At 38.4% G+C, this 19,610-nt stretch overlaps 1 protein-coding gene across 1 annotated transcript in view; it reads right to left on the bottom strand.

Moving 5' to 3' along the window:
- Nucleotides 1-6,584: 6,584 nt before the first annotated feature.
- The window catches only part of SHH (sonic hedgehog), a 23,536-nt gene continuing 10,510 nt past the window's right edge, over nt 6,585-19,610 (bottom strand). The window contains exon 3 of the mRNA XM_018553989.1: nt 6,585-8,426. Coding sequence (XP_018409491.1) covers nt 7,729-8,426 — 698 coding nt within the window. The 3' untranslated portion in view covers nt 6,585-7,728. The remainder of the gene's footprint in view (nt 8,427-19,610) is intronic.

Below are 19,610 nucleotides of genomic sequence, written 5' to 3'. Positions count from 1 at the left end.
GTATTGGATCAGTTTTGTTGCAGTCTGCAGTTTGGTGCAAAGTCAATTGGCACCTGCTGTTTCCTTCCACAGATTAGTTTTAAAGATTTTTCTCTAATGATATAATTTTGCACAATGAAGCTTATATCCCAGTGCTTGATAGGCTTTTTTTGTAATCACTGCTCACATCACTGATGGTGACCTAATGACATACTCCACCTTTTGAAAAAAAATAACCAATTCACCAGCATTGAATTAGTAAAAATGTGCATTTATTACATTTTTGCATTTAGGCCTTCAGAACATTACAAATACAGTCAATGCATCATGGGTGCAATGCACAGGCTCCTGCATGCTTACCCCCTCGTCTGTATGGAGCTATATAACTTCTGTTATGAGGCTGGAGGAAGTATATGAACTTAAAGCACAATGATGTCACCACCCCACTGCCAGCATGATCAGCTAAGGTGGCATAATAATGTCTTCATTGATGGATCCCCATGAATATATGACTCAGCTGTGCAGGTGGAGCAATCTACATTAAGGTACCCTGGCATTCAGGCAAGGGGAAGGGTGGTTTGTGCTTAGGAAGATAGTGTATGTGACCATGTTTCATGTTACACCCTAAATATGGGTGTAACATGAGACGTTGTCGTAATAGTGGACTATATCTTCACAAGGAACCATACAATGTAGTGCCCCAGGACCCCATCACTGGGGCTTGATCTAAGTAAGAACTCAGCATGTCTTAGGGGTTAGTGGTGTGGGCTCATTAGTGACATCTTGCTGGATCTGGGGCAGGCGAGTTTTAGGCTGGGGTCACTTACACTTTACCTATACAATATTTAGATGTGCATGTGATCGGCTGAATGTAAATCATCATATCAATGTGTGTTATCCTTGTTTCAATTGTATTTATAGCCAAAATATCTTTTTTTTTTAAGTTTTAAATAGAGTAAGGAAGGGTCACCATCCAAGCCAGGTTATTTGTTTTTATGTCTGTGAATCATTGTTGAATGTTCCCATCAATTCCTGTCCCAGAAAGGCAACAGGAAGTTCTCAGGTGTAGTTCTCCTTCGCCTCTTACACACTTGTCCCCATTGGAAGGTTTTCCCTCACCTCTTGTTCTGGGAACAACTCTAAAATGTTGGATTTCCCTTCACTTTTTTTCCCTCAGTGTTAATTATCACCATTGCAAATAGTGGGGTGAATCTCCCCAATGGTCATTAAAACTGTAATAAAAACTTGATAGAGGGTCTAAACACACACACACCCCACCACCACCCTCTGACCATAGAAAATCTGCAGATAATCTATAGGTGTATGGCCAGTTTAAGACTAAGTTATCTATTCTTAGATTATACAAATCCCTGCATATTGTGCTCATCGAGGAAGACATCTAGAATGTTTTGAATGTCTCAATACTCCCATCTGATACCACTATTTGGGAAAGGGGGCTCCACATTTTTGTTGCTCTGACCATAAAGAACCCTTTCTGCAATTTCAGATTACACCCCTTTTCCTCCAACCTTAAATTGTGGCCATGTGTCTTCTTTAAGTTGTTACTGCCCTTACAGTCCTTATTGATTAAATTGTAATGTAAATCACGATCATGTTTCCTCTGAAGCACCTCCTCTCTAAGGTAAATACATTTAGATTATTTAGCGTTCCTTGGAGTCAAGGCACTCCAGCCTTTTAATAACTTTGTTACCCTTTGATGGACCCCTCCCAAGTCTGGGGCATCACCTCTGTTGATTGGGGACCAAATCAAAGTCTGAGTAAATAAAACGCATCAATAAATAATTTCTCATTTTGGGTTTATAGCACAGAATGTTATTCCTTGACTGTCAATAATTTTCATGTGTAGCAATAATGACATCATTATTACTGTAGCTCTCAGTGGATACCGGAACCTGTTTTTATGTGGAACGTTTTTTCCTTCCTCTGTTAAATAATTGTTTTATGAAATAGAAACTATTTGATTTATTTGACTTTCACTAACATAGTTTAAAGTGGAGAGGCAGACCTGATCTCATTCCACTGGAATATTCTGACGTTGAAAACTGATTATGAGAGAAGACTACAACAGAATGCAGCCAGTAAACTCGTGGGCACGAGGCAAAGGAAAACTGAAGTGCTTTCTGCACAGTTGTAATGGATAATAAAGCTGGCTTTGACGGGCTGAGCTAAAGTACTGTCTGTAAGATAGAATCCTGTAGAAAAATATGTATCACCCCTCCTTACCTCTCAATCATGAATACTGAGATCCGCACTATCTTCATATAATATAAAATAAAATAAAAAGCACTACTACAACATACTTATTTCACAACATAAACCTGCTTGACCCGGGATTCCTAAGCTTTTTATTCCAGACCCCAAATAAGAAAATTGTTACAGTACTGGGACACCGGGGAGAGAATTGTTGCCATACTGGTATGCCAGGGAAAGAATTGTTACCATACTGGGACGCCAGGGAGATAATTATTACCATCCTGGGAAACCAGGGAGTGAATTTTTACCATACTGGAACACCATAGAACAATGGAGGGACTTGCTGTCATACTGGGCCACCACAGAGAGTATTGTTACCATACATACTGGGACACCAGGAAGAGAATTGTTACCATACTGGGACACCAGGAAGAGTATTATTTCATTCCTAGGATACCAGGGGGAGAATTATTATAATCCTGGGATGGCAGGGAGAGAGTTTTTACCATACTGGGACACCAAGGAGAATATGATTACCTTCCTGGGATGCCAGGTGGAGAATTGCAGCCATACTGAGGCACCAGGGAGAGAATTATTACAATCCTGGGATGGCAGGGAGATAACTATTACCATACTTGGACAACAGGAGAGAAATATTACCATACCAGGACACCAGGGAGAGAATTGTGATGATATTAAATGACAGTGATCACTAGCAGGGAGCTAGTTTATTCAGGTCCCAACTCCTACACTTTGACCACAGCCCACTATGGCATGTATATGGGGCACACAAAGGTACACACTTGTGAACAACCTTCCACTGAACATGCTGTAAAGGTCAGTTTTCACCTACTATAGATCTACTTCCTGACTGCTGGGCCACTTTAGCTGTGATCAGGTCCTTTTGAAAACAATGGCATTTTTCTTGTCTGTGCAATTTGCCTGTGCTGGTACCAAAAAGTATCCATGATAATGTATCCAGTGGGAATGAGCATTAAACAGACTTTCTAACCCCAGAATATTCAATAGGATTGTGAGTGGTTCATTTAGTTATAGTTATGAACCTTGTCTTGGTTATTTTTTAGAGACTCAATTTCCTGATGACACAATGTTAAAGGGGAGGCTGTGAGTGCCATCAGAAATGGCTCTTAGAGTGCCTACTGACACTATAGAGTACAGGCTCTAATGATGATTGAACTTCTTTTGTCTGTTAGTGTAAATTATATCAACAACTTATAAAGTGCTAAATATTATGTTGGCTTGCTTAATTTAATGGCCCTCGTATTTCTCTCAGCAGAGGTGTCCTTTAAAGACCCAGCCTATCAATGATTTATCAAATGGAAATTTTGAAATGCAGACTTATATTTTGGGCCAATAAAAGAACCCAAAACCTACCTGACTAAGATTAGTGAAGTAGCTTTGATGATACTATAGTGTTGGGTAATTTTTCATATCTACAGTACAGGATTCTTACTTGAAGGTTTTTGTTTGTCCTTAGAATGAGTGCTTGTGGTCTAGAGACACAGAAAATGTATAGATGGTATACATACATAGTATATATAGTATAGTGGCCTCCACATTACAGTATGGAGGCCACTATTGAATAAACATGTGCACTGGCAAAAAAATGTGTTTAGTTTCGTTTTGATTCGGATTTTGCATTATTTTGTTTTTCGGGGATTCAGGTCCGAAAGTCATTTCGTTTCGAGATTTGGACGAAATTCGTTAGCGGTAGTCAGTACGAATTTTTTGTTTGTGGACGAATTTTCGCTGCAGCAAAGTGACATTAAAAAAAATGTTCTTTTAATGTCACTTTGCTGCAACGAAAATTCGTCCACATACAAAAATACGTACGGATTACCGCTAACGAACTTCGTCCGAAATGTCATTTTCGGAAATTCGGATTTGTTTTCATTCGTCATTTCTGTTATTCGGAAATTCAGATACATCCAAATCTCCGAACAACAAAAATTTGTCCAAAAAACTATTTTTTCTGAAACGAATCGCACATGTCTACTATAGAATGCTGTCACATTGGGGTGTTGTGGTCTCAAGAGTCCATATGGCTTTTTGTTGGGCCTGCAGCAGCCAGTTTGCCAGTTTTCTGCAGCTACATAACGTTTCTGAAAGACATCGTCAAAATATATATGGAGTAATTTGGTAAAACCCAAGAAATTACTGTATTTTCTACCTGGAGTCTTGGAATCTACCTGGAATCTTGACGCTGTTCTTCTTTGCTCAAACAAATGAAATACCGAATCTGACCCCAACTTTGTCTTTTTCTTTTGTAAATTTTCAACCTGATTTAGCAGACACAGGCTTTAACTGTTCTTTTGTATTCACTCTGTGGAGGTGTGAAAACTAATAATGGCTCTAGGTGTTACTTACAGGTCTTCTCTGTAGGAGGTGCTGATTGGTTGGTAGTCTTTAGTATTTAACTGTACATATATAAAATAATTACTCTCTACTTTCCCTTTTTGTGTGTATTCTCACCTAAGTGACCTGTAATTCTACATTAATTAACATGAATAGTAGCATTACACTGATGACTGTAAATACTAAAGTGACCGATTTCCTCAGGTCTAAACCCAGGACTATTTAAATAAATTTGGTCTAGTAGGAACATCTTGGCTCAAACATGTTTGGTTGATCTGTGCAAGGTACAGTAACCCAAAGCAGCTGAACAGAACTCACTTTGGTGAAGTAAGCCCAATACAGGATGGAATGTGGTTGGTTGCTATGGATACTTTGCGCTTTGCTCTTTGCACTCGCCTGTATGTGTCTATAGAGATCTTTCAAATCAGTTCTATGAAGCCATATGCACGCAGGAGCATTGAAACGTTTCTGAAAGCTTTCTGTCATATAGATTTCCCTCATTGCAATCTGATTGAGTATTTTGGTCATAGTAAAGGGTGATGGATGATAGACACAACTGGCTGTAGCGATGCTCAGCACTAGGCTGGCGTCTTGCACACTGGCACAGTATTTCAAATATAAATATGAAGAGCTCCACACAGGTATCATCTAGAGTCAGAACATTCCTGCTCTGGTACAACATGACATTTCAAATTCCTGCCATATCTTGGAATGAATCACTAACTCTAGTGTATGTGGGTTACTGGATTGTCACTTCACAGAGTTGTAAAACATTCCTGATGTCTTCTGTAGTGCCCAATACCTGTTCCAATGTCTGCTTCCACTTAGACATATACTAAAGGAGAAATGCTCTCCCTAGTCAACACACACATTTCAAATGCCCAAACAAGTAAAGCATGATTCAAAAAAATATTCAAATAGAAATTCCCCTGAAGCTGAGTATTTGAAGTGAGCAGAGGCTAGAGTGAACATTGCCACTTAAGTAAACTTGTCTTTATTTATTTTCTTATCCTCTTAAAGGGACTGTCATGCCAACAAAAGAGCAAATGCAGCAATTTACTTTTTAAATAATGCAGCATGGTGCAGCTGAGTGCAGGGCAGACGTGTTTGCAGTCCAGGCTGTGTGACAATCTTGGCTCCCTCCATAGATACAATGCAGTGAGTGAGTGTTATCCCCCTAGAACAGGAAGTGTGTTATTAGCAGGATAACCAGGCGAAAAGAAAGAAAAGGCCTTAAATAAGAAAACAAGTGCAGCCCCTTATCTAAATACTTGTAAGATGTAATATATTAAATTTTTGGGGGTGGAGGGGTTTAGATTTGCTTTAAAGCAACTTGGTTGCTCTTATAAACTTGATAAAATAAGTTCCTACAGGTAAAAGAATTAATTTGTACCTCCCCTGCTGCCCCCGCCACTGAACAAAGCTCATTTAACTCAGGTGGGGTTTTCTTTAAAAAGAAAACCCCACCTCTAAAGTGTATTCCATAACCAACACTTTCAGGAAGGTCCATTTGCTGTGGTCCATCCTGATGAGAGCAACCACTGAGTGCTGCAGTTGACGAAGCAAATTGACTCTCCTGCAAGTGTCAGTTATAGAAGTCACTCCTGAGGAGGATTTCTTTACAACATAGTGGGCAACAGCAAAGGTAAGTATCCGCTTTTTTACAGGGTGACATTATTTTAGCAAATTTATTAAAACTACACAGTGGCTTTGGGCTCCATATAAAGTTTAAAAGTTTTTGCTCTTAGATTATTTGAAAGAATTGATTCCTGATTTTCATTCTTCTCAAGGTTAGACAGTTAATCTATTTCCATTATTAGTTATGTTAAGTTTGATAAATGTAATTAGTCATTTAAAAAACATGTTTACAAAAGTACATGGATCTTTCTATTATAATAATACATGTGTAATGTTATTTTTGATGTAATCTGAATTTTCAATCATTTTTCAACATTAAATACAAGCAAGCTGTGCATAGCACACTTTATTTCTATAAAACTATTAAAGCTATTACAAAGTATTCCAAAAAATACATTTTAGTAAATTTACAGCGGTTATTCAATTTATTAATGCAAATCAACAGTCTTCATCCACTGGAGGTCCTCGTCTATGTGCGCTTTGTATTTTGTTTAAAAAATATGACTTTCTAATATATTCTTTGCAGTTAAAATTACAAGATTCCTACTGTGTCAAAGAGAAAACAAAATGATAAAAAAACAGGATTTTTGTGTAACAGTCTGTGAGTTAGGTGAATGTGACCAAATGCAAGTTTATACAAATGAAAAAAAAATATGAAAACATAAAAAAACAGACATAGAATATGCGATAACGTTACGTTGTGAAACTATTTAAATTAAAATAATATATTCTCATATTGTACACTATTTCCAACAAAAAAAAAAAGAAAAATGAAAAGAAATGCAGTTCAGTAAGTATTGATCTCTGAAAAACAAAATTCTAATTTACAATTCTGTGTATAAAAATATAATTTACTGACCCCCACTGAGACAAGTCATTACTCACAATTATTTAACACTTTCAGTGACAGCCAGGCCAAGTAAAACCCCTTATAGACACCTACAATGGAGGTCTGTCGAGACAGTGAGGGAAAGACAAAAGTAACGAAACAGTACTAAGGGGTAGATTTACTAAAGGTAGTATCATTTTATTCCAGAGTTCTGACCGCACACTGTGCTTTCAAAGATCAGATTGGGATTTGTTTTTTTCTTTATACCTGGTGGCTCTTTGAAAGAACACAAGTTCCCTAAGCAAAATTTGCATCCTTGAGTAAATCATCCCTTAGAGTTAAGACAAACTCAACACGTAGAAAAATAGAATCTGCTTTGTTAACTTAGAATCAACACAGAGAACTTTCACAAGTTCACGGAAAGTTCGCAAGACAATAAATTATCAAAGAAACTAGTTAAGGCTTCTCGTATGTCCCGTTCATATTTAACATCTAATCGAACAACACACAAATAAATATTCAGCAGAAGAGAACCAAAAGAAAGTAAAGTACAATGGGATGCAAGAATAAAATAATAATACAAAAATAATAATAAGGGCAAAGAAATGTGGGGTGGGGTTCCTTAGTGTCTACTTTGGACTGTCCTACATTAAAAATTAATGTCTTTCTTAATGTAAAGATTGAGGGATGTTTCAACTGGACCTCGCTGACATTCCCAGTGGATGAAGAGAGTCATTATCCAAGATCCAAGTTCCTAATTGATAAAGGAGTTGTGAGTACCAGTGGATGCCTTCAACATGAAGGTACGTGGGAGATGGGTTGTAGTAGTCTTTGGGGGAAAAGTAGGAGAAAAGTTTAAAGGCAAATCTGAGTGGGGCAAAAGCCATGTGTGCCCAGCTATGTTCTTCAATGACTGCATAACAAGAGGCCAGGACCCCATTGATGACCACTGTTCCATGAGAGGTAACGGGAGCATAGGCTCCAATGTCTTCTTCTAGATGGACCTTATCCACTGTCACCACCTTCAGATCCATCATCTTATGATCAGCTAGGAACACCTGATCTCCTGGCCTTATGTTGCTGGCAAAAACAGACTTGAAAGACCTGGTGCCATTACCTGGGCTCTGTGACACAAAGAGAAGATGGGCAGCTGTCAGTCGGATGCTCTGCTTGGGTTCAGCGGTCTCAATCACATAGAAGACCTTCTTCACACTCTCCTGCTTGTCCAAGAAGGTGAGGAAGTCACTGTAGACCAGCCTGCCCTCCTCATTTGCTGCTAACACGCGATCTCCTGGCCTTAGATCCTTTATTGCCTTGGTACCACCTCCTTCCAAGGACACACTGGCATTGGCAGGAAAGCAACCACCGGATTTTGCCGCCCCCGAGTTTTCTTTAAAAAAAAAAAAAAAAAGATTAAATAAATTAGTGATGCTTAATATTTTAATAATGAGCTTACCACTATCATCATATATGCTAACAATAGCAAAATCCATATAAAGAAGGGTGCTTTTGTTGGGACAGTTTAGTAGCTGAACTAAGTGGGTTTTTACATGTTGTAGAGGTCAAAGTTCCACCACTCCATTGTTTGTTAATACTGGCTTTAGATGTACATGCTTTATATAAATTAACCTTTTCTGATTTGCCCAACAAGCTATATACTGAAGAACTATAAAGCCAGGCTTGTCAAGTCTCAGGTAATAATGGTTTTAGCTGAATATGATTACTTTTCTAAAGTATGAACGTACAACATTTACCAGCACTTCCTGTTTTACATAATATGAATACCGGACACTGTGCAGATAGTTGTCGTTTGTCTAAAACTGAAGAGGCATAGAGATAGTCCATGTATGAATGGCTAAAAAAATATACCATATTGTATTTTATAGGCACCACTGTTCTTAGCCTCTAATTAACTGCAATACATTTAGTGAATGTTGGTGAAACAGAGGGTAGTGATGAGCAAAACTGAGAATTTTTATTTCACAGATATTTGTTTAAATATATTGGAGTCCGTTACAGGCTAATTTTTTGAACATTTCATCAAAAGCAGTCGTTTGCGGTAAACTCAGGTGTGCTGAAATCACTTTGCTCATCCCTAATTTTACATTGCAATTTTTGGGTAGCATTACTTCCACTTAGAAGTTCTATGTTAAACTTTTCCATGAAGGAGTTATGAGCCAACAAGTTCCAACATTCACTCTCTTTCACTAAGATATGGATGTGATTTATCCAAGAGCCAGTTTTTAAGAAGACTTTAGCTTCCAAGGGGGGGCGGTGATACAAGCTTAACCTGAATGACTGCATGTTTGAGGCAACTCAGATTCATGAGGGTGAGTATAAAAATTACTACTTTGGTATATTAATCACAGAATGAGAACTGATGTTACATGATGGGTGATGAGCTGAGTACATTATGCCTATAGTTCTAAAATGCTCAAGGACTAGCACTGCTGAAAACAAGTCTAAGAAAGAGTTGAAAAAAGGAAAAAACTTCTCAAGTCCTTTACACCTGTCTCCCATCTGTGTTAAGAGGCAAGGCAATCGTTTTACTTGGGCAGTGGCAATTTTCATTGTGTTACAACATTAACTGCTTTATATTGGATCATTCTAGACAATTTAGCATGATCAGAATTGTTTGTGCTTAAATCTGAGACTAATTAGCACTATCGGTGAAATTCACTCATACACGAGCATAAGATGAAAGTGACCATGAGGAAAAGTGAAGGTGCTGTACACAGCAACCAATTAAATTCCAGTCGTCATTTGCCAGTGCATGTTTAAAAAAAACAAAAGAATCAACCTGATTGGTTGCTGAGACTACAGCACTTTGACTTTTGCCCCCATGCATGGTAGGTCCTTCTTAACTTCACACTTGTGTTTAGCTCTGATCACTGGTGGCTTGTGAAGTAGAGAAGTTTCCTACTGAACTCCCTTTCCTCCTGATGTTTAAGTGTTACATCATTTCTTAAAGCAACACTTCAAGCTGCTGCTTCGTTACCATAACAATAATGGTTCCCTCGGGAAGAACTAACAGGGTGAAAATGAGTTTTTATTGATCTGCTAACATCTTTATCACTTTCAGTGAACAAACTAAATAAACTGCAAAAAGATGGGAGAAATGCTACAGCAGGAACCGACATCAAACAAGCTGTACATTTTTTCTTGTGTCTGTGCTACTGGTCTGTCCCTTGGAGCTGGTCCCCAGAGACAGAACAGCTTTGTTTGCATATTTTGGGGGCTTTTGAATAGATCCCAGCCTGTACAGCCACTCTACAAACACACTAGTGGATTGCATGAGGTGTGAAGACTGAGTAGCCTCTTGTTTGGGTTCCCTAATTAAAATCCAATTGTCATTCTGATTCTTGGAAGAAAATGGAGGCACTCTTGGAAAAAAAAAGGATGCTTCATTTTTTTCTTTTCCCAGCTCCCCCTTCCTATTTACTCAGGTGCAGAAACCCTCTCTGGCAATTCACACACACATACACTCCAAAATCCAAGAGGCACTATTTGCACAGGGCAGACACTTTCCAAGGCACTCAAAACACATTTGAATTTTAAATGCAATGGTTTTTCTGCTGAAAAGGCCACCATGCCCTGGCGGTGATAATAATTCTGATCTCTGGGGCCCATTGTCCACTGTCATACATTCAGTAAACAAGATATCTTAAAGAATCTTCCTGCTTGGAACTACGGACTTTAATCTCCTCATCTTATTCTTCAGCATGAAGGGGAACCAGGACAATGGCAGTCTAGTTTTAAGCCGGAGGAATCCAATATTTGCTCTTGAATTGTGGATGGTGCAGTCACACGACCTCACATGGCACAGCAAACCAGCAAGAGTAATGCTAAAGATACCAATAGGCATAAGGTGAATCTTGGCAGATGCTTGCCATCGTTCAGTTGTTGGCAGGCTTAAAGTTTGCCACTAAAGATTTGCAGTTCAAGTAATGGCCAATTCTGACAAAAGCAGCAAACTGCAAGTTTTTGATTTGCCTGAATGTGTGCAGGCAGTTTTCTCTGATCTGCAAGGAATTGCACATTTTGTGAATCTGCATTCAACAAAATTGATAAGTCCAATCACAAGTCAGTTTGTTCATTTCTATCCATAGTACATGGGTAGTGATTATCACATGGCACAAGCCTATCTCTATGTATGGACAACTTTTGAGAAAGGCTATATTTTTTAGATTTTTAGGAATGCATGTAAAAATTTGGCTTACAGCAATAATTTGATAGTGCATATAAGCATTTTAAAAACACAGTCCCCATATAAAGTATTGAAAGGGGACCTGAACTTAAAAAGTGAAGATCTGTTATTTTATCTAGAAATGTTAATTGTGCCAATGCAGTATGCTAAGAAATTTACCCTTTGTCTTAAATTCCTCCTAAAAAAAAGCAGTGCGCATCCTGATATGTGACTGTGCCTTCAGCCTCACAGCTGTGTATCTGCTGCGTGAAATCATCTGAGGCACTGCTGTGTCTGACTGGTAGAGACTTGGGGATTTTACTACTGTACTGCACTGTTCTCCTTGCTGGAATGGAATCTGTACTAAGGACCTACAGACAATCATTTCCCTGTTTCTGCTGCATCCATTCTGCGTATCTTTGATTCCTGAACCTCTTCTGCTGCTGCTTGAGCATTCATCATCACTCATCAAATTTCCAGGAAATAAGGTGGCAGAGGAAGTAACGCACTGCCAAGATGGCCACCCCACACAAAGACACAGTATGGAGAAAGGCATGGTAAGACAGTTATAGGGAAAAATTCAGATGTAGAGAGACTACAGCTAATAATACTAACTAGTCTTGTTTTTGGAGTACAGCTCCTATAGTTCAGGTCTTCTTTTCTTATAAACATACATAGGAGCATTTGGTAATTCCATATGCAGGTTGTTTTTCCTGCTTATAACTACTACAGCATAGTGTTTGTGTCTTGTGTATCCCCTATCTCACTACAAGTCAGTCAGACAGGGTCTGTCTGGTTTAAAATGATAGACACAATTTAGACCCTAATAATTTGAATCACAAATAATGCTTGCGGTACTCAGAGAGCTTTGGCTTGACTGAGGGAGTTCAGAGCAGCATATTTTAATCATTCCTAGGAAGAGACATAATGTGATTTGATTATGCTGACAGCTGTCCTGTTGATTCATGTGAAGTATGAATGATAGGTCCACTTTAAATTACTATGAATAGTCAACAAACATTAAAGAAACATTCATTTGACAAGGTTAGATCTTTTTGTTCATTTGATTGGAAGTATTTGAAGTGAACATGCCAGATCTCTTTTGAAAATGCTAGTCGCCTGGCTATGTCTGGTTCCAATACTTTTAGAGTCACTGACTTAGAATAAGCACATAACTGGTGAAGTCAGAGAAAAGACATCTCATGAACTTCATACTTGTTCCAGGACTGTAACTCAAAGGCGTACCTTAGCAAATTGTTACTGCTTCCCAGTGCTGGCGGAAAGATCCAAGAAATAGGCAGCAGGCTGCACAGAAGGACCGCTGGTCTCCATGTAAGAGCAGCGGTATCTGTACAGCGGTCAGGCACACTCCCCTGCTTTTTCAGCACTACTTGCAATCAGCAACGTAAAAATTCTGGCAAAGCTTTGGTTGGGCTAATAGCCGGCAAAAGGAGGGTTCCGAAATGTCATCCTACATATTTTCTCATTACAGTTTTCCTTTATTGAGCAACTGTTCAATCAATAAATAGTTTATGGATGACAGATATTTTATATTTATACATTCCCTAAAGGAACCTATAGATATGTTGTATAGGGACTAGAAGATGCAACCGCAGCATGGTGGTTCTGTACAATGTGCAGGCCTTAAAAATACACATCAGCAAAGTCTGAGCATGTTTTAGACATGTTCAGGCACTCTGCCAGCTCCAGTCTTATCTTGGTGGAACAATGGGGATCAACAGGGAAAAAATCCATTCCTAATTATCAGCTCTTTTCCTGAAATCAGTCAGTCAGGAAGGCCCAGCAAAGGTCATGGGTGCCATACACACAAAAACACAATCATTCCTTGATGTTGGTGGCTACCTTAATGGGTCATTCCATCTAAAGCCCATATGTAAAATTTTCGATAGCTCTAGAAGGCTAAGGGCATTTGTTGGCTGTAGCATCATGGTGTAAGTTTGTTTCTAGAGATTTAAACCAGATAATGATTTCTGTAATCTTTCAAAGATTACAGTGATGAGATTTGAATATTTGGGTATGAACATGGGGAATGTGAAAGTGGGAACGTAGAAAAGTAGGTACAACATCTAGCACTCCAAGGTGATTAGGACCAGAACCAGGAACTATGGCAGGAAGATGTAGGGACTGGAGTCCTCAAGACTTTTTATGAGAAGCCATAGGTTGAACTATTCTGTCAGGCTCCATATGTCTTAATTATTTGGGTGGATTGACCGATAAGAACACATCATATAATAATCTGGGGGAAATGTTATACTCTGTACAACCTTTTGGAACTTTGATTTTTCATCAGAAGAGGATCTACAAAGCGCAGACCATTCTACTACTACTGTCAGTCTAAGCTGAGCTTTGTTATTTCACAGTATGTGGAGGGCCACAAATTACAAAAACAGATGAATCAATACTTCCACAATAGGCTTGATCTACTGAAGGAGTTATTTCCCACTTTGCTAGACTAATCTGTAGTTACCAAATTATGTGCAAAGGACAGGCTTATTTTTAATAAGAGATGATTGAGTGTCAAAGTAAACTCAGGTGCCTTGGTTAAAGAAAAAATATACTTCATTAGTATATCATTCCACAGATTTATTCGTTGTTTCACCAGGTATAATCTGATGCACTGTTTTTGCACTTGAAGGCGCTAAAATGTTTTTCTTCTTTTGAGGAACAATTCCATTTTTTACTCCTTTTCGTAAAGACAACACGTTCAGCTCAAATGTCGTTTTAGGACACGGATGCTGATGACAGATTGCTATTTTGTCTGCTTGCTCAGTGCTTTAGCAGAAGATCATCCATACTATTGGAAGTAATAGGAGCTGTTGCTGATTAGTGACAGAATGTGGCGTCCTAAGTGCATGGGAAGGAATCCTGCTCTCACTAGCTGTGTATAGCAAGGAACTGTTGCAACATATGTCTTTGTTACAAGTTCTTTATGAAAGTGGACAGGATTTCTTGTATTTCAGATAGGCAATGTCACGCTGAGACACTTGAATTAACACTCTTGATGTCAGTCTGGTGATCATTAAAGATTATTTTGTTTTTAATATTATTATTGAATGAAGTAGTGCAAAGACACATGCGTAGTACAAGAACACTGTGTATCACATATGGAATTGTTAAGTTTACAGACAAGATGTAAATAAAGTTTCCATCAAAACTTCTTTATGATAGATTTGCGCCACAAGAAGTCTCTTCTGGCTTGTTTCATAAAGTTTTTTTTTCCTACTGGCCATATATGATATGGTTTCTCATTTATAGTTATTAATTATTGTGCATTGTATGTCTTTTAGAATTTCATGTATCAGTCTCAGAAGTTATGGATGGTAGAAACAATGATAACTATAATCCTAGGATTACTGATCACTAAGGTTAGTTACATATATGATTATGGTTGGAACATACATTTGCCCCAAAGTATTCTTTAGTCCAAAAATCAAATAATCTCACCATTTTAACATGCTTTTAATGTGCAGACACCCCCATGGCAGTTTTATCCCTTGGGGAAAGTCCATCCTGGAAGATCAATACTTCTTCCACCATCTATCAGCTCCTGTGTGCCTGCACAGGTCGTGGATGACCCCATGCATGTGATCATTTCCTGTTCCAACTAATGGTATGTTAATTCGGTTTGGTTGCCCTGTATTACTACGTTTCCATTTAAATAAACCCCAGCAATCTACATGGTGACACTTCATGGGCAAAAAACTAACCAGTGCCTTGTGCTTAGGATTTAGTTTCTTAATGGAATGTTAGTAGATAGCCCCAAGACATTTAGAAGCCAGTATCCTGAGAGGGCACATTGAAGCTTGCAGTAGCATGCATAAAAATTAAATAGAAATCATATAATGATAGATTGGATTTTTGTTCAGACTATGTATACACAGGTAGTGTGGTCAACAGGTTTGAACATTGAAGTACAATGTATGGTCAAATAATGCAGTGTAGATATGTAGAACCTGAGATATGTAGACCTCCTTTTTTGAGTTCAGAGTAGACAATGGAGATTGTTGTCTTGATGGTACACACTAGGATAAACAGTAGTGGCATTACACAATTAGAGTTTCCATGAACTCTCTGCTAAATATCAGAGTAGATATCATTCAGCTCAGGAACTGTTTCCTCTGGAACTGGATGATTATCAACTGAACAGGTGTAAAAGGCCCAGTCTGTCCGGTAATCACCATGCATAGGCACATTTCAACTTTTGCTTTGTACACATTGCGGATGTACTTCGAGTTTGCAGTGTGTAGGCTAGTAGGTGCTCCTCAAAGGATTGTACTGTTTTTTGTCAATATCCCTTGAAATTCGGTTCCAGTATATACACTAAAGGAAATAAAGAGATATTTCCCCAATGAGGGCACACTCAGCAATAAAAACCTGACAAAGGCTCGTAGCCTTTCACACTCTACTAAACTGCTAAGTTCCCCATTATAAGTCTTTGAGGGCTCACTAAACAGGTGCAGCCAGCATTGGAGGAAAATGTAATCAGGTTGTGTGAAAACCATGGCTTTGAGCAAGCCATGGGTGTCTTCCTGAAGTTAGTAAGTACCTGGGGTGGGGATTTATAGTATAAAATAGCCCAGGAAGGTTAAGCTGGCCATACACTGATAGAATTCGTCCCAACTCCTGTAAATCGGCCATAAATTCTAGCCATGGGTGGCCTTGCTGACATCACCTGGTTCGACAAACTTCACTTGGAAAAAAGAAGGAGTTGGGGGGAGAATTATCAGCCGAACAATGATTGCAGCCAGTATTCTGTGTCACCAGCACTTTTCGGTGTGCTGGCATTCAGAATACAATAGTTGGCAGCGGAGGTTCCTGCATCCACCCTTATTATGTATTCAGGAACCAAACGGTTTTCTCTTGACCACCCTGCGGGCTGATTGAGAAAAATATATTTTTGTTCGGCCAGCTTTGGAGAGGAAGAGTCTGTGTACCTTAAATGAAAATGTACTTGTCATTTAACAATTTTGATTGAGCCTCATGGCTTTCTAAGCCTCTCTAAGCAGAGAGGTGTGCTTTTTTTTACTTTAAAGCAACTGTGCCACTTCCTCCAAAAAATATTAAGAATCGCCCCCTGCAATAAAAGCCACTAAATACTTAACCCTAAGATGGAAAGCAATTCCAACGTCTATTGTGGTCAACCGATAAATCCCCAGCAATGTCTTCACCATTCAACACTTGCGGGAGTGGTAAATGTGTGTGTCCCCTGTGTCAATGGTTTCTCTGGCTGACACCACTACTACTAACATCACTACTGTATCTTGTAGTGACATAGGGGCCGGCTAAAGGAACCACAGTGAGCAGACAGGGACACAGGCATTCAATGCCCCCAGAAGTGTTGAATGCTAAAGCCTTTAAAGAAAGCTTAAACCCTTTGAGACAGAGGAGTTCAGACTCCCTGCCCATAAGTATTTAGTGTCTTCTACTGCACGGAACAATTTTGTAGATTTTTTTTACAATTTTTAGAAGAGAGTTAGACTGATTTTCTAAAGGAGATGAGAATCTTCACTCACAAAACTGTGTGAACAGGAATTTGTTTTCACATGATTGAATAATTGAAGTGAATATTTACACAACTTTTTGTGTGAGGTTGATGATCTGTTGAAGTTGCTGGTACTTTTTTAATGCATTATGTCAAAGCCGAGTAATCAGGAGACGTGAAAGGTTTAGGTGCCTTTTATTTAACTCTATAACACGTTTGTGGGGCGCATTTATTAACAGTTGCATGAAGTCTGAATGCTAAACACAGTCATATCACTGGTTGCTGCAGGTAATTAAGTTTTTATTTCCCTAAAATTTAAGTGAATATTTGGAGACTTTGGTGAAATTTTAGAAAAATACATTAAATAGGGAAGATGACATTAATAAAGTTTATTTGTTGGCTTTTAAGGGTGCAATTGCCTTCAAATATCTCCTGAGGGTTACAAAAGCTCCTTTTAACTATCCTGGACCTGGACAAAAATGGTCCCTCATTAGCCTCATTATTTTACTTCTTTTCACACTAAGAAAACACAGTGAAAAACAAATTAAAAGTGACAGTACACAAATAACAATCCTATACATGCAGATAAAGGGGTGGGGGGGGGGGGACAGAAATATAAAAAATACTAACTAAAATAAACTAAACTTACCCTAATACACCCTCCATAAATAACCCACAGCCATTAAATAAGCTTAAAAAAGTAGAACATTTTCAAGCAAATGTTGCTTAAGCAGTTCATTGAGTGAAATTGAGAAATTCTGTTTTGGTGAAATTTTGCTGACAGCGATATTGGGAATTTCACAGTGAAATCAGTTTAATTAAAATCACTCTGCTCAACACTAGCTATCATGGCAGCGTCTAGGATTCATTAACTATTACATCATAACAATAAATGAAAACTGTACTGAGCCAAACATACAGGCTGCCTTTGCTATCCTCCTTCAGAAAATCCCTGCTACCTGCCTGACTCTGGCCTCAGTACTTTAAATCATTGGCCCAAATCAATTATGCAGCAGGGGAGCCATTGTAAAGTCATAACTCCTTATCTGCATACTTGTTTCAGGTTAGTAAGTCAATGGATCAGCATAACAGCCAACTAGCATTTTCAATAAGAAAGATCAGGAATGACAGCCTATATATTTCAGGTACAGGTTTCCTCTACACACTGACATACTTGGTGGGCCCAACACTTTGCTTTGCTCAGAACCAAAACTGGTTGAACTTGATGGATGTGTCTTTTTTTCAAACTGTAGTTTTTAAATGTAACTTTGTTTAATGGAGTTGTTTAATGTCCAGGGATTCTTTTATAGATTATATATTCTCCTAAAAATAAACCTGTGCTTTGCCCATGAAGGGCTAAATAACAGGACCATATTATTTTCCTACCCAGTAGTACATTGCTCTAGTCAATTGTTGGGAGAGAGTAGCTCTAGTCTAGCCAGTCACCAAGCACCAAAACTGACACATGAGAGGTAGGTTTTGTTTCCTCCAAACATTGAACGTACGGAGACACTCTCTGTGGTTGAACATAGCCGTAGGGGAGCGAAAGAGAGATGTGTATATATTGGTGGGGGGAGGGGGCACTAAAGCCCCCCCCCCCTTGTTGTTTACCCTGCATAGCCAAAGTAAAGGCCTGTTGTGAACATTATATACTGTTTTTATGTTACCTAAAGTTGCAAGGAAAAATGTGAGAATGCAGTAACTCATGGCAACCATTTTTAAAAATTATCCTTCTTACTCTAAACCAGTGAAAGTTGGAATCTAATTGGTTGCTGTTTGTGCTTTCTCTTTGCTCTTCTTAAATAACTATGGCCCTAAAAGCTTAGGTTTACCGTTGTCCTCTTATTAGAAGTCCTGGTAACTAGAGCAGAATGCGAGATCTAGGCTGGAGATCCAGGCTGGAGAGGTTCAGTTGTGAAAACAGTTACCGGGAACTCACATCAAATAGTAAATATACCCAAACTTGATGGCTGATGTATTTGTTTGCCAAGGAAGTCTTAAAATTTATTAGTATTTGGTCATCCCAAAAACCACATTACTTCGTAGAACTAATTTTGTTGATAGAATTTAACATAGCTGATGAAATTTTAATTAACTGCTATATGAGTGCTAAATATCCCTACTCAGGGACTACTTTAAATTAAAAGCATATTTATTTTATGGGCTATTGGGGACTTTTAAAGGCTCTGTTATTTATCATGGAAAGCCCCAACGTTTGATCCTTTACTACTATTGCACTGCTAAGCACAACAATCTCTGGAAGACATAAAGTTATACAATTACCAATAATACTGGATGTTACTCCTTACTCTGCAGAGATGGTTTCCCCTTCATAAAATTACCATTAAAGTACAATATTTAAGTTTATTATGAGTTTTTCATTATACGTTGGGTGTTGCTTAAGTTCAATAGTTTTTCCGTAGTCAATGCTGCTTGTGTCTGTTAAGTCTCAATGCTGACCTTATATGTCTTTGTTGAGGAGTGTAGAAAATATTTAACCAGCTTTGAGGTTATTTACTAAAGAAATATATTTTATGCTATCCCAGTATCAACTGTGTAAGCTTTACCTATCCAACCCAGTCTGGAAGAAAATATGTCTCTTTATTCCCCTAAAGCTGGATGTGAAATCATCTCAGATGAGCCTTGATGTATTTTTAAAATTAGCTACTTGCATGGGCAGATCTATAGACAGTGAATGTTCCAATATTTTTCAGTTCTCCAAAATGTATTACAAGAGATAACAATGGGAAATCGGCTCTGATTGTAAGTCAATGGATTGCATACCATTAATTATTCCACTTAGTAAATATTAAATTTGCCCAGTGGTATTGGGGAACTGCTAAAAAGTGGCTCAAAGGACATATGACTAGTTCACTATATACAGA

Source organism: Nanorana parkeri, unplaced genomic scaffold (genome assembly GCF_000935625.1).
Source record: "Nanorana parkeri isolate BGI_ZX_2015 unplaced genomic scaffold, ASM93562v1 scaffold137, whole genome shotgun sequence".
NCBI lineage: Eukaryota > Metazoa > Chordata > Amphibia > Anura > Dicroglossidae > Nanorana > Nanorana parkeri.
The sequence above is the reverse complement of the archived record's forward strand: the minus strand, read 5'-3'. Positions and strand labels throughout refer to the sequence as shown.